The sequence below is a fragment of the Camarhynchus parvulus genome, chromosome 3 (genome assembly GCF_901933205.1).
Source record: "Camarhynchus parvulus chromosome 3, STF_HiC, whole genome shotgun sequence".
Classification (NCBI taxonomy): Eukaryota; Metazoa; Chordata; class Aves; order Passeriformes; family Thraupidae; genus Camarhynchus; species Camarhynchus parvulus.
Genome location: NC_044573.1, coordinates 7,175,000 through 7,201,720, shown reverse-complemented (window position 1 = coordinate 7,201,720; position 26,721 = coordinate 7,175,000). Strand labels below are relative to the sequence as shown.

The window sequence follows — 26,721 nt, the reverse complement described above, 5'->3', positions numbered from 1 at the left end:
GGGCAAGCAAGCAGGTGGAAGTGGAGCAGGCCATACACTGAGATCATAGAATCATGGAATAGAGTGGTTTGGGAGGGACCTGAAATATCATCAGTTTCCAACCATTATCATCCATTTCCAACCCCTCACCATGAGCAGGGACGCCTTCCACCAGACCGGGTTGCTCAGAGCTCCATCCAGCCTGGTCTTGAATGCTTCCAGGGCTGGGACATCCACAGCTTCTCTGGGCAACCTCTTCACCCTCAGAGTGAAGAATTTTTTCCTGATACCTGATCTAAACCTACCATCTTTCATTTGAATCCATTCCCCCTTGTCCTGTCACTACATGCCCTTGTAAATGTCCCTCTATGCCCATATAGAGAGTCCCTCTCCTGTAGCCCCCTTCAGGTCCTGGAAGGTGCTCTAAGGTCTCCCAGGAGCTTTTCTCCAGGCTGAACAACCCCGGCTCTCCCAGCCTGTCTTTGTAGGAGAGGTGCCTCAGCCCTTTGAGCATCTTCATGGTCTCCTCTGGACTCACTCTGACAGGCCCACATCTTTTTTATGCTGGGGGCCCCAGAACCAGACTCAGCATTCAGGGTGGGGTCTCTCAAGGGCAGAGCAGGGGGAAGAATCACCCTCAGTGACCTGCTGGCCAAACCTCTTTTGACAGGTAGCTCTGAAATAAATGAATAAATTAATGGTAGTAGCATGAACATTCCATGAAATATGCATAGCCCCTTGTCTCCATACACAACTCATATGCTGTGAATTGGAAAAAACCCCAAGACCTTGGGAGTTTAGTTTAATGAGTCTGTGACAGAGCTGGGGTAAGACCAATTCCCAGATATCCACAAGGACATCCTATCCTTTAAGGGGTTCATGGCTTCCAGACAACAGGCCAGAAACACTGGACAGCAGCTCCCTGCCTTCCACCTCTTCTCTACAATTTATTGCAGTGTTCCCTCCACAGCCATTTGATCCCCAGCATTGCCAACCATCCTCATCCTCCTTCATCCTTTGCTCCTGACTGGCAGGACTGACCTCAGTGAGCAGCAGGCATATGAGGAAGAAGAAGATTATGGTAATGATGAAAACGTGACTCTTCAGAGGGAACCAGGGACCACTTGCCTTCAAAGGTTTGCAGTCTCATGGATGAAGCAGCAGTGATGTCTTAGAACAGCAACCCACTCTAAAACCAACCAAAAATAATCAGGGCATTGCTAAGTTTAGTCTGATGTTATATTCATCAAAACCTTGGTTATCTGCTGACTTTTATGTTTAAAAGGGATTAATGTCCCAGCTGCCAAGTCACTATCTGCTCCATCTGACAGTCCTGATCCTGCCTCTCCATCTTTAACTCCTTGTATTCCCATGTGTTCAGACTCCATGGATGACTTAGGACCCTGCATGCATGGCTGCTGTCCTGCTCCCTGCCACTTTATTCACCCACAATTGTTTTACTCTGCCAAATCCTCGTTTCCCTTTTCAGGAGTGCCTGCTCAGTGGAGAGCAGCATCTGGCTGTACATGTGCTATCTGCCTTCTCCCACTTCATCCCACAAAAAGGACGAAGTCCTGGTTATCTGCAGTCACTGAGAGACATTTCAAGACAGAATTTCATCTCTTACCTAGCAGATGCATTGTAGATAAGCTGTGATTTTAAATTGGCTGTAATAATTATGTCAGTAAGAAAATGACATTAAAGTTCTCAGCTCAGAGTGGTTCAGATTCACTGCTGGAATAAAGAAATCCCACTGGTGTTGAAGGATGTTAGTTTTACCTTTAAACACTCTCTCTCCTCTCTAGGGCTGTGTTGGTGGGAAAGTTGTTTGGCATGACTGTTGTAGAGTTATTGTCCCATCCTGTCTTTTCTGGAACAAGTCTTCCTGTGGACAACTTATTTCAAACCAGGATTTCACAGTGGAATAATTGTAATTACTTTCCTTTAAATTAAGTAGATCTACCATGTAGGTGAAGCCTCAGTGTATGCTTGCAGCTCTTCCACTTCTAGGACCAAAATCTGCTTGGGTGGTTTTCTCACTGATTTCCTAAGCTGTTCATACTCTTGATTCTTGCCAGCTTTTTCAAAATTAGGAAGGCCTTGCTCTGGTTAGATTATCTTACTCTGTAGTGTAAAATAGGTAATTTTCAGTGATCTCAACATTGTAGTCTTGACATTCTTCAGTGTGATGACTTTTTGCCTAGCTGCAAAATAATTTTTCCCTCTCTCTCTCTCTCTCACAAGAATAACATCAAGCTTTTGTCATTTGTTTTTGTTCTTCCTCTGTCTAGACAGGCTCTTTAGCTAAGTGGTGTGATTTTGTTTATCTCTAATTTCAACAGCAGAGTCACATTTCCCTCCTCCCTACCTCTTGTAAACAGGGTTTTGTTTACCACTGTCTGTTCTTTTGGTGACAAAAGCCACATACTGTCATTAGTTCACAAACGTTTAATTATGTTGCTAGAGCAGATGGAAAACCACCCTCAGGACCTAGGGAGCAGGTCAAGAGACTCTGAAATACTTCCATCTTTCTTTTATTTTGCATCCTCCATATCCACTTCAACAGCTCTTTAGCACCAGGTCGAACAAGTGTGCAGGGTATTTACACTTCCACGTGTGACTCTGCCCTTACTTTATTAAATGACCTTATGGCTGGAGAGCTCCCTTGTCACTTTAGTTTGATTTATCACAGCAGGATGTCCCTTGATGGGTGAATTCCCAAGAGGACTTCAATAGTCTCTGGAGGTGAGTAGCAGGTGGCCTGAGCTTTGCCATGCATGGCAACTCTCACTGTGGTTTCTTCTCTCTGAAGAAACTCATCAGCCCAGCTTGCTGTTCCCTACTTATCTGCCTATTCAAATATACCTTAATGGATTTAATTCAGGCTTCCAGCCTGGCAGCCCTTTGCTAGCTTTTAATCTTTGTCTTCATCTGGAAACCTGTTTTTGAGCCTCAATGCACCACAGGTCACGGTGTGGGCATTATGGGATTTTCCTTTGAAAGTAGAAAAATCTAGACAGATACACAGATTTAAATGTCCTAATACAAATCTGCAAGCAGCAAGTCATGATTTTAATTGACAATTTCCCCTTCTTTTCTCTTTATTCTTTTTAATTGTTTTTGGCATGCTGCTTCTCATTCATAGGCAATATGTTGAATTTCAAGGTAGAAATTGTCTTGCATTAAAGTTAGAATGTATTTTTATTAATCAATACAACAGATTATTATACAATGTATTTAACCAAATATATGTAGCAATATATGATAGAAATTTGCTTTTCTTTTCTTTTACATTTTATGTCAGATAGGAAATGGTGAATGTAGCATTGGTATTGATGCTTGAGCATGATTCATTTTTCTTGTCATCTTCATCAAGTTATACTTGGATGAAAACTGGAATTTTCTTAAAACACACAGGAAACCACAATCTAAAATAGCAATGCTGAAAAGTACAGGAGGAAAAAGTAGGATTATTGCCACACACTTTGCATAAACTTGATTTATGAAGTGGTGAATCCATGAGCTTCCTCATCACGCCTCTGGGCAGGGTGAGGTTTTAAACCTTGGTTTCTTTGGAGTAGTTGCAGGTGTGGAGAATCCCTTGCTGATATTGTTAGCTTTATTGTTAGCCTGTCACAATGCAACCACTGCTGGTGTGACACACCTTGGTACAAAACTAGGGCAGGGTGGCCTGCAACGTGGGTGACTTCATTGTTTCCTGAATGTACACATTATCTTAATGCTTATCCAGGTATTAACTCCATGTGGATGGAGCCTGAAGGGACTTAATGCATAGGTGGCACAGCACTAACTGTAATTAGGCAGCTCCCTGAGAGAGAGGGGGAGATGGAGAAACCATCTGGCACAATCTGGTCTGTCCCATTGAAAAGGAGATCACCTGGCCATGTGAGCCATTGGATTTGTCAGGCACCAGGTGTGCTTGTTACCAGTATGAAATATCAAACCCCTCTGAGCTTGTTAAGTTTTCCCATTCCCAGGTACAGCACACATTAGTTTTCCTGAACAACTCCAGCGTCCTTAAGAGGCTTTGTGCTCCACAGGTGTCTTCATTGTACACAGTGACTCCTGTTACAGCAGTACTGAGACCAGCCCTGGACAGATTTCAGCATCCTTGCCTCAGGTTCTGCTTTCCCTGGAGCACAGAGATGATCCTGCACGGGTTGTTTGTGCAGGAGCCACAAAATGCTCTAGGAGATCTTGCAGTCTAAACCATTGGTGAGTCAATTCAGCTGGGTTTGCTGCAGCCTTGGATTGAAAGTAAACTTTTGTGAAGCAAGCTCTGAAATCCTGGTTTTAATCCAAATAGGTCAGAAGAGGAACACTAGTTTTTCCCTTTTTATTTTTTTCTTTCCAAACACCACTCAGTTTGACAGCTTTGAAGAAACTACTCATGGTTGATCTGCTGTATCCACACTCTCTATCTGCAGAGAGATCAGTGAGATTTCCAGCTTTTAGACATAAGAACCCTGTTCCAAGGCCTTGGCACAGCACTTCCTGGTTTACTGGCTTGATTTCCCTTAAAATGTCAGCATCAAACATGCTGCTTGATAAATTTATAGATTAAAATAATCTTTATAAATTTATAGATTAAATAGTTTTTTAAAGGACTTCTATAATGAGCAGTCTTTTTTTTTTTTTTCTGTTAGGCAAGAATTCCCCCTTCCCGCTTCTGGATTTACAGATGAAAAGAATTCAGTGTCCAAACTGTGAGGATTTCAAAGAGCTGGCAAGGTCTGAGTTACAATTTCCACCGCAGCAGCAGCAGCAGCTTGGCTCCTTTGCAGACAGGGGGCCACTAATGACAGCAGGATGATCCTGGTGAGCCCAAGCAGGGGGTCAGGTGCCAGGGATGCAAGGGGCAAGTGGCTGGGGTGACTTGGTGTCAGGATGCAAAGTGGCTTAAGCAGGAAGATGTGAAGAGCTGTGGCCATGGCAAACAGCCACGACCGAGGGCAGTGAGGCTTTTCCAGCAAGGAAGCTCCTGAATCCAGGGGAGCATGGCTTTAGTAGAGTGTGACTGGAAGTGGTGGGGAGCAGCAGCATCCAGCCAGTTCCGAGTGCATGGCTGCTGCCTGAGGCACATCACAGGCACGTGGATCCTCGCTGTGTGCTTTCTGCACCTCCACTTTAGGGAAGCAGACTTGCCTAAATCTGTCCATTCCTCAGTGTGTGATTTCCTATTGGACGTATTATCACCCTACTTTCTGATTTTCCCGTTCTTGTCCCTGCCTGTCCACTCTTTCCTTTCTCTTTATGTGGTATTTTATTTCTTACCTCCATTCATCCTTTCTTATATTTCCTTTCCTGTGATTCTTTTACTTTCTCTAAATCACTTTCTTTCTGCTTCATCTTTCTCCTTTCAAATGTATGCAAGGGGTATAAAGGTATTTCCTCACATCTCTTCCAGCTGGACTTGGCATGTTTGACATTGCCTCATGAGTGGGAGTGTGGCCTAAGCTGTTTGAAAAGGGAAAGTAATGTAGTCCCTGCAAGCTGAGCACCTTAGACACACAGGTGATCTATGGATCAATGGAGAACTTTCTTCCCTGTAACAGATGGCTAGTTTTACTAAGATACTTTAAGTACAGTAATCATTAGAGTTTATAGCTGATTAGAGTTTTGTTGGTAGAAGCTGTGGTGCCTTTGAAAATCAGATTATTTATTTTGGTGTCTAAATATGGACTTGAAAATTGTGGCCAAAGCAATTTGCTCAAGGTCATAATCCTGACTCAGGGACAGAACTGGGAAAAGAGCCCAGATGTTTTCAGCTCTCCTTTCCTACTGATGTTATGTACAGTTTCAGTAAAGCAGATGTTTATATTTAGATTCACTGAAGTAGATGTTTATATATCCAGGTTACATATCAGTTAATGATAGAGTGAGTGGTCAGAATTAATCTGGGAGAAGTTAAGAGCAGGTCCTGTAAAGTGGCATGCTTTCTGGAATGAGATGAACTCCAGGATGGAAGAAAGGATCAGTGTTACATGGGAACACCTAGGCAAACTATTCCTGCCTTCACAACATGGTGCACCTTTTCTTTTACACCCTGTCTGGGTCAGTTCCTGGGGCTGTACAGGCACAGCTCAGAGAGCAGGTGCTGCATGCAGAGCCCTGGCATGAGCAGACCTAAGGTTTAGGGCCCCAAATTGCCAACTGCCCTGGGCAACAGTGAGCCAGGGTGATTGGGATTCCTTTGGAACCACAGTTCCTGTGAAAATGAGAAGAGTTTCATACATCAGTGTAAGAACTTGAACTTATTATTCAAATGATCATAGTGAGAGCATTTCTCAGTGGACATGAAATTGTGTTAAGGGACCAGTTCCCATTCACTCAGGAAACAAGACCACTGTGTTCTGTTATTGCTGTGGTTTCTAGATCAGTTTCAAGGCAACCCAAGCAACAGTATATTTTCATGTCCTATTATGAATCACAGTATTTTCTCATTTAGGACAGCAAGTGTTCAACAGTTTACCAGCCTGGGAACACAGTGAAGGCCAGAGGTAAGCTCTGCTACCACAAGGGGCTGAAAACAAATCAAACAGTTAAGCTTTCAAAGAGTTTAAAGAGCCGATTTTCCAAGTCTGCTTCACAAAATGATTTTCAGATTCTTCCCATTGGATTTGCAGAAATTGAACTTTCTTGAGAACATTGTTTTCCTGTAGTCTGCCTTAGAAGTTTTCCAACAGATCTGGTCAAAATGATCAAGCATTTCAAATTAATTCTCAGGTCATCTATGTCTCTGCTTAAATTGCAGTAATTATTTCTAGTTTTGCTGCCACAAGGTAAAACATTCCTTGCTCTATTTTATAATCAAAGCAGAGAAAAGGGACTAAGCACCCAAGTTTTGCTCAATGAGAAATAGACTCTAAATTCCTTCTTGTACCTTTGAAAAATCTTCTCCACAGGTATGATTTGTCAAAAGATGCTGAATTCTGCGCTGGCAACTGCTAAAGCTAAGAGCCATGCTCTATAGATAAAATAAATGTTAGTCACCATATCTTTAGTTATTCAGCCTGGAAATCTGACAGATGCCAGCTTCAAATGCATGGCATTTCCTCCAGAATCACATGTCAAAGCCAAAATTAAGGTTCAGAAATGCATTTGGTTGCTCTGTGGAAATGTTGGCCATTCCTGGATTAATGGTTTTGAATAAGCAAATGGTAAGGTAAGAAAAGGAAAAAAAAAGAAAAACCCCAAACAACTGAAGCTTGTGTTTCACGCTTCAAGTGACCTGACCAAGTGTGGCTAAATTCCCTTTTAAAATCAAATGGCCATGATGCATCTCCCATGGTGCTGCAGTATGAATGCTAAAAGGATTAAAACTGGTCAGGTCACAGAGCTTTATTTTTTGCTCTTTTAAGGGCCATGTTATATCCGAGGCCTTATATTCCTTCTTTACATAGATATGAGTGCATGGCAGGAAATTACATAATTTCCTGTGCCATGAAGTAAAATACCCTTTACTCTTCTGTTTTGGAGTCAAATACACAAAAAACACAGTCATTTTTTTCAGTTCTTTTTTTCTGAATTCTTTTAAATTAAATAGTAATATCATTCAAAAATGTTAGAAATCAGTGCCATGACAATATAAATATTTAAGTGAAAACAGCTTTGTAGTAACTTCTTGAGTAGGAGCAGTCTATCCACACACCCTCCTTTCTGAACATTGTAGCATTATTTGAAAACAAAAAAAATTAGGGGGCTATTTTAGTATTTGTTACTGTGCCATTCTCAAAGGTGTAACAAACTACTCAATCTAGACAGAAGGGGAATGGAATGAAAAGGATAAATAATAAATCACCACTAACAGTAACCAGCTCAATAGATTTTAAAAATGAGTTAATGATTTGAAATTTCATTAAAAGATCTAAAATCTTTTTTAAAGTGCATTTCAAATAATCTACAGGCCTTTAAGACCATTCTCTGAACAGGCATCAACACTCTGAAGACAAAGAAAAGTTTCCTGCAAAAGTTCAGTGCCATGCTTACAGCCTCTTTCTGTTTCAAGAGAATGAACATCAAGCATCAGGATAAGGGAGTATATTCTGATCCAGATCATCATTTCCAAGATGGTTTTGTACCTCTTGAAACTTCCAGCTTCCAGACATGTTCTTCCTGTATGAGCCCAGCTCACCCAAAACCCAGATAAGAGGCCTGGAGCTGTTGCTGGGCCCATTCAGAATTCCACCTCACCATACTTTTGATCACAGCCCCAGTGTGCTGTGAACATCAGGGACAAAAGCCATGTGCAGGTAATTATTTTTGAAACTGAATACATCAATCAGTACAATCTAGGTTCCATGGTGTAAAACCCACTGACATGCAATAGCCCCAGAGTCACTTCAGCAGCAGATGTTACAGATGGAAAACAACCATGTGAGTAGTTTAGCTCATTTTCCTATTGTTGCAGGTATCTTTTTGCCAATCAGTAGATTTGTTAAGGCACTGCCCAAGCTAATTTTGAATAGCTCAGTGAGGACTAGCAGAAGCCTTTGGGCAGCTGCTCCTCACTCTTATCTGATGTACCAGATCAGAGAAGTCTAAACTGTCAATTCTGTCTTGTCATCTGTGTGTATGTTATCACTTAATTTTGCCTTCTACAACCTTTCATTGGGTTTTGTAATTTTCTGTGCAAGTAACAGGCCTTCTTAGAGTTTTCTTGCACTCCACTAACAAATTGCTGTTTTGCACAGCAGCTCAGAAGTTGCTTTTTAGGTCTCACTCATCTTGGCCTTTCATCTTTATTTTTGGCCTGCAGAAGAAAAATATTTTCCAGCAAAGTTAGTAATGCAAAATATTCAACTTGCATTAACACATACTTCATAATCTTTCTGTCTTTACAGCTTCTCCTGGCAATAGAAATAAATTACAGCTGCTAGAATATAGTGTTATTCTTTCTCTATCTGAGTTGGGGAAAAGTGATTCATTTTCTCTCTTTCTTAGCAAAAGAGGACACTCTGTTCAGTGAAGCAAAACTTATTAGAGCTAAAATTAACTGGAGGAAATACAATCCATAATTAAGCCAGGTTACTTAGTGCCACAGATGCAGTATGAGGAGTATTCCAACTGTATTAGCATGACAGGAAAATGGGGACATCACAGGTTTTGGAATGCCAATTGCCACACAAACTTGGCCCAGAATCAGTAAAGGCTATGGGACATTGAATCTGCACAATAAGGCAGAAGAAACTTAAAAAAGGAAAAAAAGATAAACTTCTACACTATAAATACAGTTGCAAGGGAAAAGCAGCATTTTAACTAGGCTGATAAATGGGCTCTGATTAGAAATTAAGTGGTGCTTCTATGGAATTCAGCTACTTCTCAGTAATTAGGACATTCCTTAATGAAGTGGACTGTGGTGTAAAGCAAGCAATTCGGGGCTGTGTGCTTATTTATCTGATTCAAGTGCATTAGCTAAATGTCAGTGTTTTTGCCAGCAGCCTATGCTGCAGCCATCAGAGCCGTGACGAGTCCTGCTTCCCCAGCTAACAAACAAGGAACAGGCTGGGGCAGTGGGGAGGACACTGCTGAAGGCATAGAAAATGCTGTATTTAAACAGTTGTGTTTGCTTTTCTGTTTAAAAAAAAACATCGTGAAGATCTCCTTTCTGCCAGAACGCAGGCACTTTGCAAACGCTGCCAACACAAACCCCTGCGAGCGAGCCAGCTGACATCAGCTGACCCAGGACATGGGGGGACTTTGGACATTTTATCCATTCCTCCTCCTCAGACAGACTGCCTTTTGTCCTGGCCATCTGACCAAAACAAGCTCATGAGTAAAAGCAGAAGCTGCCTATGGAAGATTGCTTATGTCAGTGCAATCAGGGATACACAGCACCAGGAGGGAAGGACCCAACAGGATGTGATCTTTCAGATATTTCCACTGGAGATGGCCAGTTCAGTCTGGCCTGTACTGGTGATGAGGAAAAACAGTCTCATGTCCTTGCCTAAATTAAATGAGCTGGACAATTTCTGTGTAACTCAAGCAGGTGATAGTTTGGAGCACAAAAGTTGTTACTGCAACTGGCTCCTTGGCAAGAGATTAAGCACTAAGGACTGAGGCTGAGGTTGCAGCATCTTTGCAATGAGATCTGTGCATGCAGTGCAACCACAATTCGTCTCAGACATGGGGCAGGAAGTTCTGTTTCCCAGAGTCAAGTTAGCCAGAGCTCACAACACTGATCCAAAGTCCCTTCTATGACTTTGCACCCACTGGAAGGAGAAAGGGAATGCATGAGGCAGGTAAGTCAGGTGATACCTGATTGAGCACCAAGCCTTTTGGCACAAAAATAACAAGGACAAATTTTTGCAACAAATCCCAGCCATCAGAAAGATCAACACAACTGCATTGAGTGGTTCTGCTGTTTTCAGTCTAGCCCTGGGAGACACCCAGATGTCTTGTGTTATCAGGCCTTACCTTCTGGAAACTTTTCCATGCCAGATACTTGCAGAGCAAGCTGAGGCCATAGGGAGAAACTCCAGGAAACTGTCCTGGCCCACAGAAGTTGCCTTTCACATCACTCAAGCAAGGGCTGTTTTAATGTGGGGCCAGCTGTAATACAAAAGGGTTATGTCCATGGCAATTGAAGTCTTCTAAAGTTTAATATTCGGACCCTCAATACTGCAAATACATTTCAAACATTCTTGTTTCCCAGGATAATAACTGCATAATTAAGGCAAGCCTTTCACACTTTCTCTTTGATCCCACTGGATTTATTTACCAAAAGTCATTGCACAGATGTGCCCAGCAAATGTCTTGCAGAAGTGCTTGTAACAAAATTAAAAGCTTAAATATAGAGATTGTCTCTCCACTAAGTACTGGGTTTTATTAGAACTGGGAGTTGCTCATACTTCACCCCTTGCAGCCTCTTTGAATCCTCTGTTTGACATTTCAAAAGTGCCACACAGGTTCTAATACACATTACACAGAAAGAGCTATTATAAAATTCCTGACTTTTTCTTGTTTGCATGACAAAGGGGGAATGGCAAATCCTCCAATTGGACCAGATAATCACTCTCCTGTGAAAAGCCTCCAATATACATCCTCTGTTTTCTTCTTAGCTGAGCTTCAAGAGTGTTTGGTCAATAATTTTATTTTGGGTGTGAAGCCCATAAATCACCTTCCAATACACATTGGACAGTGGAGAGTCCTGATGGATTTGGCATCAGCCACAGGAGAAATCACATCCGGATACAGGAAAGCTGGGTGCTGCTGGAGCAATCAGACATTTTCATTTCATGTTGTCATGGTCTTTTGAAGAACACTCACTGCAGAGTAGGACCACTCTGGGGCAAAGACTAATTGGATGGATAAATAATTATGAGATTGTGTCTTCTGACATAAGAGAGAGACCATTGCAAATCCATGGACTGCAGTTTTATCCAGGTGACCATAGAAACCTAACAAATTCCCTGCTGGAACTGAGCTGGCCAACATTTTGAGAGCCCGTGTGCAGAAGGCTTTGTCAGCCATCTGAACATTGCTCAGGTGGTTTCCAAGCCTCTGACACAGCCCATTGTGTGACCAGCTCTTCTGCCCCAGCCTCTAGGAATCGTCATTTGGCTGGAGAGACAGTCCTGAGGGAAGAGCTGGGTGTATGGAGCTTTCCTAGAGGGATGAGGGAAGTCACAAAGATTTCAGCAAAAAAACCTTCCCTTTTATTCACAGGAGTGTTTGACATGAGCTGAACTTGAAGCTGACAAATGAAGTGGATATTTTTCACTGCTGTTTGTGTCTTGGGAATGGATGTATTTTGAAGTAATATACAAATGCATGTCTAAAATTCATCTCCGGAGAAAGATGCTACGCAAAGTGCAGGATTAAAGAATGCACTGCCTTGGGCCATGCACAGGCTGTTACTTTGTAGTCTGTCCCATTTTCCTCTTAAAACTCAATTTAGCTAAATGAGGTGCCCTTTTAACATCTAACAGAGGCTTTATCATGCTTAAGAAGACAAGTTTCTTAAAAGGTTGTAAAGACAAAGTGAGCAGTAACAGAAGTGTTGAGTGGGGCTCTTTCAGACGGCTTTATTGCCTTCCCCTGAGTACAAACCAGGCTGCCTCCCTCAGCTGACACTGGTTTTAATGAGGGATGAGCCACAAAGGGGTGATTTTGTACAAGTTCATTACATCCATCCTCCAGCCAGACTGTCCTCAGGGCACACCATTCAGCCTGGGCACTGGGTGAAACTGGACCAATCTAAAATCATTTACAGAGGCATCTAAAATCCAAAGGGCCTTTGATGCTGAAGACATTTGTCTGTAGGCTCAGGTATGTGGCTGCTGGAGAGCATGAGAGTCTGCCCCAGGTGCCACGCTCCTTCATGCTTTTGTCAATCACATTATATTTCTTCAATTCAAGTCTCCTGGGATTGGTGCCAAAATTAGATTTCCACACCTTATGCCAGCAAAGGCTGGGAAAGAAAAGAGTGTAAGTTTCCAGTTTAAATGTTACAAGGTAAACATCCAACCTCCTCACACCAACCTTCAGATCAGCTTCACTCTCCAGAGCCAGTGCTCTGTTGTAGCTGTAAGCAGCATTCAAAATACTGATATTCTTCATCCATGCTGGGGAATAGTGCAGTGGTTCCTCATGTTCACTGAGAAGTGATTTGCTTTTATATAAAGCCCTCTTCTTCTAGGCATGGGTATTATGAAACCCCCAGGAATCCATAAAGAGTGATGGGGCGTTTTTCTAAAATGTCACACCCGTACATCTTCCACCTTCTGTGATTCAGAAGCAGCACAAAATCCCATAAATCATTCAACTGCTGTGACTCACTGCCCTGATTCATACACTTGATACAAATATTCAAAGTGGAACCTTAGCCCCCCCCACCCCAAAGATTAAAATGATTTTTCAGTGCTTGCCATAAAAATGGACTTCCAGCTAAAGCTAAAGCTTCTCCTGATTGTTATTGGCAAGTTCTCTGCAGCAAAGATTGATGTTGCCTTTAGGAATCATATGGTGTAGTACATAAAGCAATGTATTCTGCAGTGGTGCTTCCTCCCTAGCAGGGCTGAGCAGGGGACATTGCTCAGGGGGCTTCTGGCCAAATATTTACAGGGAATTAAAACAGAAAAAAGGAAATTTCTTCCCCGTGATGGAACCCAGGAGCCCCCTAAACCCTCTTGTATTAACTTTGCAGTGGATGAAGGTGTTAAACTGGCATGTGTCTACCAACAGGGGAGTGATCCTTTTAAGTCCTTTGCTTCGTCCCCACTTGTGAAATTTGTTGTGCCAGTGGGACGAGGCTGGCTATAAAACCCCAGCCCCGGGGACCTCCACCCAGCTCGGGCAGGCTGCCAGCACATCTCTGCCGAGAGCAGCCCCGGGGAGATCCCCCCCTTCATCTCTGCCGGGCCGGGAGCTGCTTCTCTGACGGAGGAGGATGGACCTGAGGTGTGCCTGGATGCTCTGCGTGCTCTGCCTCGTCCTCACCGTCCGAGCCTTTACCCAGGAACGCTTCAAGGAGGCGGTGCTGAAGCAGCTGGGGCTGTCCGAGGTCCCTAAACTTCATTCGAGAGACTTGGTGGATGTGGTTATCCCAGAGCACGTCAAGAGCAAGTACATGTCCATGCTGAAGCGGCAGAGGGTGAAGCGCCGAGCCCTGCCGAGCATCCTCAGGGGCATCCCGGGATACACAGGTAAGGTTTCTGCTGCTGGCAGCATCCCAAACATCCCAAGCATCCTGCTGCCGCCAGAGGAATCTGCCAGGGCTCTGGCAGGATGGGCAGAGGCAAAGCCCCGAGGGGAAAGGGGAATGAGGGTCGGGTTTGGCTCAAGAGCTCAGCTGGGCAGAGGAGGAGCGTGCAACAGCATCGAAAAGATTAACAAAGCACCCTTTGCACCTGGCGAGGGAGTCCCGCAGTCCTTGCAAAGGACAGGATGCTGCTGGAGCTTGATGGAAACCTTGGTACCCTGGGAACAGTCTGGGCAGGTGAGGGGAATAAAAAAGTGCGAGCCATGCAGGTTTTGGGTGAAATCTACAGCAAGTCCTCTAATAGGAATCACACTTCTTGGAGAATGTTTCACTCCTGCTCATCTCTTTTTTTGTTTAGGGTTTTTTTTTACAGGAAAAATTACCAAGGAAGAAAATACAGACACAATAGTGGCTGTACAAGGGCACTTAGAGCTTATTGTGCTTTGAAAGGACACACACAGCCCCCTGGGCAGCAAATGAAAATACTTTTTCATTCCAAGTGGTGCAGTTTCCTGCTTTCATGCCCAGCACTGGCACAGAGGTGCACACTTTTTGAGGTCTGCTCAATTTGGGGTCATATTATGCCAGAGATTTAGTTCTTCCAGGCTGCAGAGGCTCAGACACAGGAGAATAATTAGGGCATTTGCAAGACATTGACTCAAGTACGCATGAGAAAAGGTGTGTTTAGTGGCTGTCTCTGCGACTGGGAGCATGGGAGGAGTGTGTTGTGATGATAATTGTGCACGAAATGTGGTAGCTTTTCCCAGCAGGGTGGCAGTGACAGGCCATCCTTTCTGTCCCCAACTGCACAGGTATGACAGGGGAAGTCCTCTACTCCGACACAACCACGCGCCAGAAGCTGGTGTTCGACATGGAAGGCAGAATACCCAAAAACAGCGAAGTCACGATGGCTGAACTGAAACTATTCAAAAAGCCTGTGGACAGGGCAAACCTTCCTGCCAGGCAGTCCCACAGGCCCGTCTCCAACGCCAGAGTCAGCGTGTACTGGGTGCAGCAGCAGCACGACGGCACCAACAGCACCTCCCTGGTAGATTCCAGGTAAGAAAGGGGCTTCTGCTGGAGTTACAGAGTTTGGGTCCTCTGGGGTGCATTTGGGCATCATGTGGTTGTGCCTCAGCTCAGTCTGATGGGGTTTGTACAACCATGTTATATGGTCTCTAAACCCACAATGAGCTTTTAAGAGCAGATATTATGCTGAGATGGCAATATATGATGATTCTTTGAAATAATCTATGAAATTATGTCGTGTACTGCTACATCTTCCTCTCTAAAATCCCCCACCTGGTTCAATTCTGTGCCACTAATTCAAGTGGGTTACTGGCTGCTGGTAATCTTTCCACTGGCCATTTTATTAGCTGGTTTAAACAAGTTAATGATGCAAAAATCATCTGATTCTATAGTGGTGAGCCCTGTGGAAGTTTTGCAACCCTTGAAGGCAGAACTAGACTGGAGTGGAAACTTATGGCCCTAGTGCAGCTCAGACAGGAGCAGGTGGGAGCCTGGTGTTTACCAGGCTGTTGGCACCAATATCGAGCCTGCACATAACCCTGCACCACCTAATTTTTTGCATGAGCATGTAGAGAGGGTTTTTTCTGGACCTTCAGTGTCTGTTAGATCTGCATTTGTCTTTTTGAGGTGGCAATTAACTGCTGTGGGTGCTTGCCCAGAGCAAAAATGATCATGTAATCAAGGCATGTGACAATCTACGGGAAGTAAATTATCCTGCTGCAATAACAGCGCTGCGAGCCCGGGATTTATCTGATGGGCTTTTCTAATGCCAAGCCCTTCTCTTGCAGGCTGGTTCCTATCCGTGAGTCGGGCTGGAAGAGCTTTGATGTGACCCAGGCCGTGCATTACTGGCTGCGAAGCAAGGGGCGGGAGCCGATGCTCCTGGAGGTGCGGATCGAAGGGGAGAGGCTGGGCAGCCACGCCTCGGAAATGGCCAAAGCCGTGCGCTTCACCTCGCAGGAGCCCAGGGACAAAGCCCTGGGCAAGCCTGAGCTGGTGCTTTACACCCTCAACTTGGACGACTACGGGTACGTAGGAAACCTAAATCTGTACTGCCTGTGAAAAACGCCAATGGCTTGGTTTTAAAATTTTAAAAGTTTAATAGTAGTAAAATGGTTATAAAAAATAGTAATGCAATTAGACTAATAATAATTTGGACAAATTGAATTAGGACAATATGAGACAATAAATACAAAGAGTTAAGGACAGTCCGGGTACCTCTTTCTGGGCAAAATAAGCCTGAAAAAGGACCCACGTTAACAAAGGATTAACCCTTAAAAACAAAATAACCTGTTGCATATTCATACATCTCATACATGATGCATAAATTCCATTCAAATACAGGATTCTGTCTGGTCATCATCAACTTCTTCCTCTGAATCCTAACAGCGCCTTCGAAGCGGGAAGAAGTTGGTTTCTTCTGATAAGAGAGCAATAAATTCTTTTTCTCTGAAAGATTCAGGTGTCCTGGGGCTGCTATCTCATTGCGAGTCCTTTCTTTAAAAAAAGATATCCTACATAGCATTGTCTCTATTTTAACATTTTTTATACCCTAAAACTATATTTAACACACTTCTTAAGAGAATTAATACAGCATTACTTTCTAACACAGCACATATAATATTCATTTGAATATTTGTGAAAAGCCTGTCATAAAATACACATTTTTCACACTGCCTCTGGTGTAATTTTGTCCTTGAATTACTGGGGGGGGGAGGAGAGGGCAAACCCCAAATTATTAGGGTGTGGGGGAGAGGGTAGGCAGCTCTTACCATCACCAGTGTCCACCAGCTGTGAATGGAGTAGTTAGAAAGCTACTGCTGAATCTCAGCTCTCCTCTTCCCGTATCCGCTGTCTGAATACCCAAACAAACTCTGAGCAGGTTCCATGTCCCAGAGCCCACCTGTGCTATCAGCAGCAGGGATGATTTCTCCCACTCCCCACTTTCCAGTCGCAGCACCCATTCCTGTTTCTTTTTTTTTTGGTATCCAGGAGCTCCGGGGACTGCAGGGAGGAGGCGGCGCTGGGGAAATCCACCTGCTGCCGGCAGAAGCACTACATCAGCCTGCGGGACCTGCCCTGGGTCCTGGAGCCGGCGGGGTTCCAGGCGTTCCGCTGCTCCGGGGGCTGCCTGCAGCCGCCCCGCCGCCCCGGCTCCGGGCAGCGCTCCTGCGCCGTGGCCGCCAGCTCGGCGCTGCCCATCATCTACCTCGTCAAGAGGGGCAACCACACCGAGATCGAGGCGGCCGAGTTCCCCAACATGATCGTGGAGAGGTGCAGCTGTGTCACGGACGGTGTGGCGCTGGTGTGAGGAGTGAGGGGGTGGCTTGGGGTGTCACCCATTCCCTGCAGCCACGCCAAGAGCCACCCCAGTCCCGAGCCAGAGATGAAGGTCCTGGGGGTTCTGCCTGCCCTGGGGCCCTGCTGCCCTGCAGAGAGAGTGCACTTGTCCGTGTAGATAGGCTCAGAGGAATGTGCATTTCACAAAAGTGAGGGGTACCTCAGGAGCCTGCCCAGTGCTTCTCGGGGCCTCCTTGGTGCCAGCTAAACTTCACTGAATTTATTTCAGCCCCCACCCTGAAGTAATGCAAACAGCTCCAGGCAAAAGAACAAAATTCCATTCCTTCATCATCAACAGGTGAAGAACAAATTCGTGGGCTCAGCTTTTCATTCTTAGGCTGCTGGGTTTGGGCCTTGTCTGCCCAAGCTGTGTTTTCGGCGAGCTGGGGAGCAGAAGCACTTACATGTATATAAACTGTACACACACACATGTACACGTGTACAGAGTGTATGAATAAATGTGTGTATTGTCTACATACTGATTACTTACATATATATATATATATATGTACATAAAATATTGCCTAGAGCTCAAAGGAGCATATTTATGTGCATATGTATTGCATGCACATATCTACATGTACATAAAATATTATCTGAAACTCAAAGGCTTATATTTTTGGTCCCTGCACCACGGGCTTCACACAGTTTAAGGCAGAATTTAGAGCCCTGGAATCAACAGGAACATTAGGACTTGCTTGTGTGAGTAACAGTTTGTTTTTCTGATTCTGTATTACAGTTATTTCAATTTAGGGATATTTTTCAAGTTGTGTGTAATTTCAAAATCAAGGAAACAATAAAATACAAGTATTAAAGTCACCATGTGTGTGCTTGTATTTATTCTTAGATCTAAAAGGGAGGGGAAAAGGTCTGTCACGTTTCTGTGAGTATCCAGTGCCCAGCTCCTATAAACATGCACACAGTGATAGCTCTTCTCAGCTGCCTGTGTGATTTTATCTGCTCCCCCAGGGGCTGGGTTGAATCGGCAAGCAGACCAGAGCCTGCACTGTCAGCGCTTCATCCTGAGCTGCTGGGCAGTTTAAGCCAACACTTCCCTAAAGAGAAAACCCAGAATCTTTTCTGCCAGCAGGAGGTGATGCTCTCCTCGGGAGCCGCAGGGTGACAGAGCCTGCAGGGCTCAGCTGGAGCTGCAGTGCAGGAAGGACGAGCTGCCTCCCATTCCCTTCCTGCCCGTGAAAAGCATTTTAACCCTGACCCTTCCTGCTGGACATACCCTGGAGAAACGCTGTGACCATGTGGTTTAATCCCTTTATGGACTGCTCTGAGCTGCTGGCCACGGTGTCACCCGTGCTAATTATTTCCACCTTTGTGTCAGACTCCTCTCCTGGGTTCATAACCCACTGAGATGGCTCTGGGGATGAAGCATTTGCTGCTGACCATCTCTGTTGGATGGTGGGATGTGGTCCCTGAGGCTCTGGTTGAACATGCTGCTGGTGCAAGGACTCTGAAAAGTGTTTGTCTGGCTAGACAGGGTGACCATGGATGAGGGGAAAGAGGGACCTGTTTGACTCTGCAGTGGCTATGTGCTATCCATCAGGAAATGTGAGTGTCCCTGCTGCCCTGCAGGACTCCAGCTCTGAGGTCACCCAGGCATCTCTGCCATCGCCTCATGGGTAGGCTGGCACCTCTCCCTTGTGCAAACATCTGTGGCAAAAGAGCTTTAAGGGGAGGAAAAAAGGCAAAAGCACAGACTCACCATTCACCAGCACTGGGCATACAGTGAGAATTGGAAGAGCCAGAACGATCTCTGGCATTCCCTTCTCATGACTATGTATCTACCTAATGGCATCGGCATTCAGCCCCAGTCCTCTTCACCCACATGGGGCAGGGCGTAGCCTGAAGGCCAGGAGCTCAGCCATCGCCAGAAGGAACAAAGCCGATGATCCAGCCACACACTGAGCCTGGGGAACAAAGTGTTCGAGCTGGGGAACAAAGTGTTTGAGCTGGCTGCTGCCTGAGAATGAAGAGCACCAACTCCGGCTTTCCTCCAACCTCCAGCGCCTGGACTTCAGCCATCATTCATCCTCCATCCCAGGGGAAATTCCGTGCAGTGCAATTTGGGGCAGGCTGTTGAGGGAAATGGGGAGCAGAGTATCCCAGGAGCAGCGGCGTGGACGAGGCTCCTCGCTCCGCCAGGATCCTGAGCTGTGTCCGGCGCTCCTTGCTCTGAGTCTGGCTGCCTTTGCTGGGTGTCCTGCGGACAGGAGGACACAGAAGCGAGCGGTGGGTCTGTGAGCATGTCTGTGACACCCGGAGGGCGGGGAGGGGGAGGTGGTGGCCAAGGAGACCCGGTGTTACTGTGGGGAGTGTTAAAAAATAGGTTAGAAACTGTTGTAAAATAGTTGCTAGATCGTTAGGCGTGTACTGTTAATTTGGTTATTGTGAAAAATGCGTATTGTATGATTGGCTTTTTGCAAATATTCAAATGAATATTATATATGCTATGTTAGAAAGTTATGCTGTGTTAATTCTCGTAAGTAGTGTGTTAAATATAGTTTTAGGTTATAACATAATGTTAAAATAGAAACTATGCTATGTAAGATAATTTTTTTTTTTAAGAAAGGACGGGCACCAAGATAGCAGCCACAGGACACCTAAATCTTTCAGAGAAAAAGAATTTATTGCTCCATTATCAGGAGAAACGAACTTCTTCCCGCCTCGCTCAGTCTTGAAGGCGCCGTCAGGATTCAGAGGAAGAAGCTGACACTGACCAGACAGAATCCTGTGTTTGAATGGAATTTATGCATCATGTGTGAGATGTATGAATATGCAACAGGCTGTTGCTTTTAAGGGTTAATCCTCTGTTAACGTGGGTCCTTTTTCGGGCTTATTTTGCCCAGAAAGAGGTACCCGGACTGTCTGTAACTCTTTGTTTTTATTGTCTCATATTGTCCTAATCCTAATTGTCCAAATTTTTATTCCTCTAATTATATTACTATTTTTATAACCATTTTATTACTATTAAACTTTTAAAATTTTAAAAACAAGTGATTGGCGTTTTTCACAATTATTATACTGTAAAAGCAGATAAAAGTGTAGTTATAAGAAATAGAGTATTCAACGTACCATAACCACCTCAGTAAAGTGCACCACCCCCCAGCGAAACGAGCCAGCCTGGACAGAGCTGTAATGGGCCAATCAAGCGCCTTAAACCTTCATGCAAATGAAGGATCCAAACAGAAACCAATCCAAAGGGTTGAAAGGGACAAAAACAGGATAAAAAGGGGCTTCTGACCCACTGAATTGTGCCTCTCCATCTGGGACATCGGGGCCACCGCTGCTCAGCAGAAGCCCCAGGGCCGGTGCTGCAGCATCCTCGATGGGAGCGTTCCTGCTCGCCCCTCGCTTTAGGCCTTTCTTTCCTTATAATAAATGCTGAAATCACTTTAGTACCGGGAGCCTGCTCTCGTTTTTAACAGGGAGAGCTGTGGGTATTGCAGGGTGCATATCTGTGAGAGATAAAGCCCTGCCTGCCCTGCTGCCTGCACGGACACTTGGATTTACCTCTAGGGCAGCTGCACGGATGTCACAGCACCTCTGCTGGGGCTGGTTTAGAACTTACACTGGGATTGAAGCTCCCCACTTTTGGGGAGACAGGACACTGAGGAAAATGAGAGCAGGCTCACGGTACTAAAATGATTTCAGCATTTATTGTAAGAAAAAGAAAGGCCTAAAGCAAGGGGGCCAAGGGCCGAGCAGGAGCGCTCCCATCAGGGATGCTGCAGCGCCAGCACCCCGATGTCCCTGATGGAGCAGCACAATTCAGTGGGTCAGAAGCCCCTTTTTAACGTGTTTTTTGTCTCTTTGAATTGGTTTCTTTTCGGATCCTTCATTTGCATGAAGGTTTAAGGCACTTGACTGGCCATTACAGCTCTGTCCAGGCTGGCTCGTTTCCCTTGGGGGGTGGCACACTTTACTGAGGTGTTATGGTACATTGAATACCCTATTTCTTACAACTACCCTTTTAACCACTTTGACAATATAATACACAAACTAACAGTACATGCTTAACTATCTATCAACTATTTTACAACAGTTTCTTACCTATTTTTAGCAACACAGATGGCTTTGCCATGAAAATGTTGCAGACTTGGAGGCTGGGCTGATGTGGAGAAGGCTCCAGAGACTTCTACGCAGCAAACTCCTGAGCAGAAGGCTGTGGATGAAATACTGCCACACCTGGGACTTTTTCAGACATCAGCCCGTGCTACAGGTAATTGTCTCCCAGCCTGTCAGCCTCAATGCAGGCTGCATTTGCGGCGACACCTTCTGTGTGCTACTTGCATGGGTACAACTTGTAATGCACACGGAGGATGCCAAGCTGTCATGTTCTCCTTTCCGTCTGAGCAGCAGCACAGTCTCTGAGGAAAGGCAGAACATCTCACACATCCCTGGCAGCAGCATGTCTCAGCACTGCCATTGACGCTGTGCCGTAATACAATAAAAATGAAGAGCAGTGCAGGGGAGTAATAAGCCCCATATAGTCAGAAATAATTTTAAAAAATTGAAAGGTTGTTTAAGGCAAAGCCAGTGTTAAACCATCAGGCATCCTCCTTGTGAAAATGCCAATTACTTGTTTTAAAATTTTAACAGTTTAATAGTAGTAAAATGGTTATAAAAATAGTAATGTAATTAGACTAATAAATATTTGGACAATTTGGATTAGGACAATATGAGACAATAAAAACAAAGAGTCAAGGACAGTCTGGGTACCTCTTCCTGGGCAAAATAAACAATAAAAGGACACACGTTAACAGAGGATTAACCCTTAAAAGCAACAGCCCGTTGCATATTCATACACCTCATCCATGATGCATAAATTCCATTCAAACACAGGATTCTGTCTGGTCAGTGTCAGCTTCTTCCTCTGAATCCTGACGGCATCTTTATATCTGAGCAAGGCAGGAAGCAGTTCGTTTCTTCTGATAAAGAAGCAATAAATTCTTTTTCTCTGAAAGATTTAGGTGTCCTGTGGCTGCTATCTCAATGGGAGTACCTCATTCTTCTCTTTTAAAAAAGTATCTTATATAGCAGTTTCTATTTTAACATTATGTTATAGCCTAAAACTATATTTAACACCCTACTTAAGAAAATTAACACAGCATAACTTTCTAACACAACACAGATAATATTCGTTCGAATATTTGCAAAACACCAATCACAAAATAGGCATTTTTCACACTGCTGCACTGCCGAAAGCGCAGAGCACCCAGGTGCTGCTCAGGGAGCAGGAGGTGTGTGCTCTTCACCTGGAGGACTTCAAGAGCCCTGTCAGTCCCACACTCCAGGTTAGGTTCTTGTGTGAGTGCTCGTGTGGCAGCTAAATCTTATCAGAAGTAGTTTATCATGAGTGCCTGCTCTGGCTGGCCCTCGTGGCAGGGCTCACAGGGTGACCTTAAGGACCTGCAGTGGTTAATGGAGCTGGACAGGGGGGCTGGTGCTGGTCCTGTCAGTCTCAGGAAAGCTTTCCTTTAGAGAGAGGCTTGGCCATGCCAGCAGCACTTTCCCTCTCTGTTATCTCTACCCATTATCTCCATTCTAGCAGAGAGAACAAAAGTTTCAAGCCACATGAAATGCCACTGCTGGCTGGACTACATTGCCCTGTGTGATCTTTCCATGGTTTCATTTAAATCAAAGCTGCTTTCCCATTTCCTTTCAAAATCTGTGAGAAGTTGCAGCTTTTCCCAGCTGGTGAGGCCTTGTTTCCTCTCTCTCTCTTGTTTTTTTCCCTTTTGCACTTCACAGACTCCTACCAAGGGTGTCTGACACTTTGCCTTTCAGGGCAGCCTTCTAATTGCCTGTGTAAGCCGTAAGGGATGCCCAATCCACATCCCAGCCAAGGTGATAATCAGGGAGCCCCTCTGGCTTTGGCTGGCAGCAGCTGGAGTCTGGGAAAGGGGAACCGAGGGCAAACAGGGCTGGGGAGGTGATGGGAGTGGCAGGGAGTGTGACAGAGATCCTGCAGGGCTTTGACGTTCTTAGAGGATTTGGGCTCCTCTGTCTGCTCATGGAGCAGGTGTAGGAGAGCAGCGTGAACAAGCAGCACATTTCAGAATAAAACAGAATAAAGAGCTCATCAGGACTGCTGCCTCTGGCCTCTGGACATGTTCTCTAGAGCTGCTGGGGTGCCTTGGTTTCCTGTGGTAACACCAGCAGGTGCAGAATGGCCAAGGAAGACTTTTTAAACTTGGCAGGAGATAATAGGTTATCTGGAGATGTTGGGCACTGGAAAGTCCTGTAAACAATCCACAGCTCTCAGTATTCTATTTTTGATAACTGTTGAATCAGGGTGGGGTTTTGTTTGTTTGGGGTCTTTTTCCAAGCTATTTATTAATTTTGTTTTAAAGCTTATCCTAAAGTTTATTTATGCGTTTTCTGTTTACAGATTTCCTTCTGATTTTAGTTATTAAAAAAATCTGCCTCTTTGGAAGCCTGGCATGCCTGTATCCCCTTTGAAGGTCTGTTTTCTGTTTTGCTGAACATGAATGCAATCAGTTCACGATCATTACTTCCCAGGTGACTTCCAACTTCCAGCCCAGGGGTCAGTAGCCCCGTCACCCCTGGGAGGTGCCAGGCAGTTGCTGGATGCTGGGTACAGCATCGCACTGGCCATAAGGTGCCATCCATAACCGCCAGACCTCAGAGAACTGTTTAGGTTGGAAAAAACCTCAAGGATCATCGAGTCCATTAACCCAACACTGCCAAGCCCACCACTAAACCATGGCCCACAGGTACCCACAGGGATGGTGGTTCACTCACCTCCCTGGGCAGCCTGTTTGTGTTCTCACTGAGGTGTGTCATGCTCCCAGCAGAGGTTTCACAAGCTGGCTGGCTCCTTATAAACACTCCTGTTCTCTCCATAGAGCCCAGACAGGTCTTTCAAGAGCTCCTTGCTCCTTTCTGCCCTGCAAGTTTTGTGCAAATTCCTGATTCCCTGTGCCAGGTTAGAGAAGCAGGCCAGGCAGCTCCTGCATTCAGGCCACCGGGATACTTCCCAAGTGTGAAAAATGCCAATCACTTGGTTTAAAAAATTTTAAAAGTGTAATAGTAATAAAATGGTTATAAAAATAGTAAAATAATTAGAGTAATAAATATTTGAATAATTAGGATTTAGGACAATACCAGACAATAAAAACAAAGAGTTATGGACAGTACTTCCTTCTGGGCAAAATAAGCCCAAAAAAGGACACACGTTAACAGAGGATTAACCCTTAAAAGCAACAGCCTGTTGCATATTCATACACCTCATCCATGATGCATAAATTCCATTCAAACACAGGATTCTGTCTGGTCATCATCAACTTTTTCCCCTGAATCCTGACGGTGACTTCAGGGCTGAACGAGGCAGGAAGAAATTAATTTCTCCTGATAATGGAGTAATAAATTCTTTTTCTCTGAAAGATTTAGGTGTCCTGTGGCTGCTGTCTCAATGGGAGTACCTCATTCCTCTCTTTTAAAAAAGTATCTTATGTAGCAGTTTCTATTTTAACATTATGTTATAACCTAAAACTATATTTAACACACTACTTACGAGAATTAACACAGCATTACTTTCTAACACAACACATGTAATATTCATTTTAATATTTGTGAAAAGCCAATCATAAAATATGCATTTTTCACACAAGCATGCACAGCTGCTGGCTCTACACCCGGACTAACTACCCTGGTTTAGCCCAGCCTTCAGCAGAGCTGGGAAGCGGTGGTGCCTGTCCAGCCCCTCCTCTGCAGCTGGGTGAGGTCAGAGTTGTCACCTCCCTCCCTTCAGGTGTCATTAGGCACGTTAATCTGCAAAGCCACCCTAAGTGCTCCGCTATAACAAAACCCAAGCCAGCCGAGGTGGCGGTGCTAACAGGGGTGCAGGCATTACCATTTCCAGATAGATGTCTTGGAGAAAGCTTTAGGATTTAAAAACAGCACCTTTCTGAGAATACACTGCTACAAACCAAACTTTCAAATGCTTGCATTGTCCAGAAAGCAAAATGTTGGATAAGAATGAGCTGCAGGGGGATCAGAGGGATTGATTGTGGCTGTTTCAGGAACAGGCAGAACGGTGTGAAGGTGGGAAAAATGTGTATTTTATGATTGGCTTTTTGCAAATATTGAAATTAATATTACATGTGTTATGTTAGAAAGTTATGCTGTGTTAATTTTCTTAAGTAGTGTGTTAAATATTGTTCTAGGTTATAACGTAATGTTAAAATAGAAACTATGCTATGTAAGATACTTTTTAAAAGAAAGGACTGGCACTGAGATAGCAGCCACAGAACACCTACATCTTTCAGAGAAAGAGAATTTATTGCTCCATTATGAGAAGAAATGAACTTCTTCCTGCCTCGTTCAGCCCTGAAGACACCGTCAGGATTCAGAGGAAGAAGCTGACACTGACCAGACAGAATCCTGTGTTTGAATGGAATTTATGCATCATGGATGAGATGTATGAATATGCAACAGGCTGTTGCTTTTAAGTGTTAACCCTCTGTTAACGTGGGTCCTTTTTTGGGCTTATTTTGCCCAGAAAGAGGTATCCAGACTGTCCTTAACTCTTTGTTTTTATTGTCTCGTTTTGTCCTAATCCAAATTGTCCAAATTTTTATTCCTCTAATTACATTACTCTTTTTATAACCATTTAATTACTATTAAATTTTTAAAATTTTAAAAACCAAGCGATTGGCGTTTTTCACAAAGGTGTGACCCATGTCCCTGCTCCTCAGCAGCCCCCCCCCGGACTCGGCTCAGGTGCCCTGTGAGGAGGGACAGGGCTTTGGCAGCGCTGCTGGGATGGGACCCATCCTCCGTGTCAGCCCAGTGCCACCTACAGCAGCCAGAGCAGAAGCTGCAGCAGCGGCAAAGCGATGGAAACAATTTCAGCACCTCCAGCAAAAGGCATGTTCACATCACTGAGTGGCCTTTGAGGAGCCAGAGCAGAAGCTGCAGCACTGGCAAACCGATGGAGGCAATTCCAGCACGCTCCAGTAAAAGGTGTGTTCACATTGATAGTAAGAGATATTAAAATCATAGAAAATTCGGGGAGTTAGAGAGAAAGTTAGGCTTAGTAGGCACTAGGAAGATGTTAGGCCTTGTATTTGCTAGATCATGTGAAGCTGCGCCTGTGTAGTCAGTATATGATAAATGTTAGATGTGATTAGATATAATTATTGTTTAAAGAATCATGAGGAACTCTAACACACTTTAACACACTACTTAAGAAAATTAATACAGCATAACTTTCTAACATAACGCATGTAATATTCATTTTAATATTTGCAAAAAGCCAATCATAAAATACGCATTTTTCACACAAGCATGCATATTTGCTAGATCATGTGAAACTGCACCTGTGTAGTCAGTATATGATAAAGGATATAATTGTCAGATGTGATTTGATATAATTATTACTTAAAGAATAATGAGAAACTATGTTAGGGGTTTGAGGGGAATCACGAGAAATCCATGCTTGGATGAATACAGTAGAACCATGTAAGTTTAATAATTAATATGTAAGTTATATAATGATAGAATATAAAACATGTTCGGCTTGAAACCATGTCGGGTCAGGTTTGGGTCTGTGCACCCCTGACACCCAGAGTTCTTCAGTAAAAGCACCTGCATATAATCATTCTGTGACT

At 44.3% G+C, this 26,721-nt stretch overlaps 1 protein-coding gene across 1 annotated transcript; it reads left to right on the top strand.

Annotated features, from left to right (window-relative positions):
- Positions 1 to 13,390: 13,390 nt before the first annotated feature.
- On the top strand, positions 13,391 to 17,042 carry LEFTY1 (left-right determination factor 1). Its single transcript, XM_030946173.1, has 4 exons — positions 13,391 to 13,646; positions 14,524 to 14,761; positions 15,520 to 15,759; positions 16,724 to 17,042. The coding sequence occupies exons 1-4, from the start codon at positions 13,391 to 13,393 to the stop codon at positions 17,040 to 17,042; spliced, it is 1,053 nt and encodes a 350-aa protein (XP_030802033.1).
- Positions 17,043 to 26,721: the final 9,679 nt, after the last annotated feature.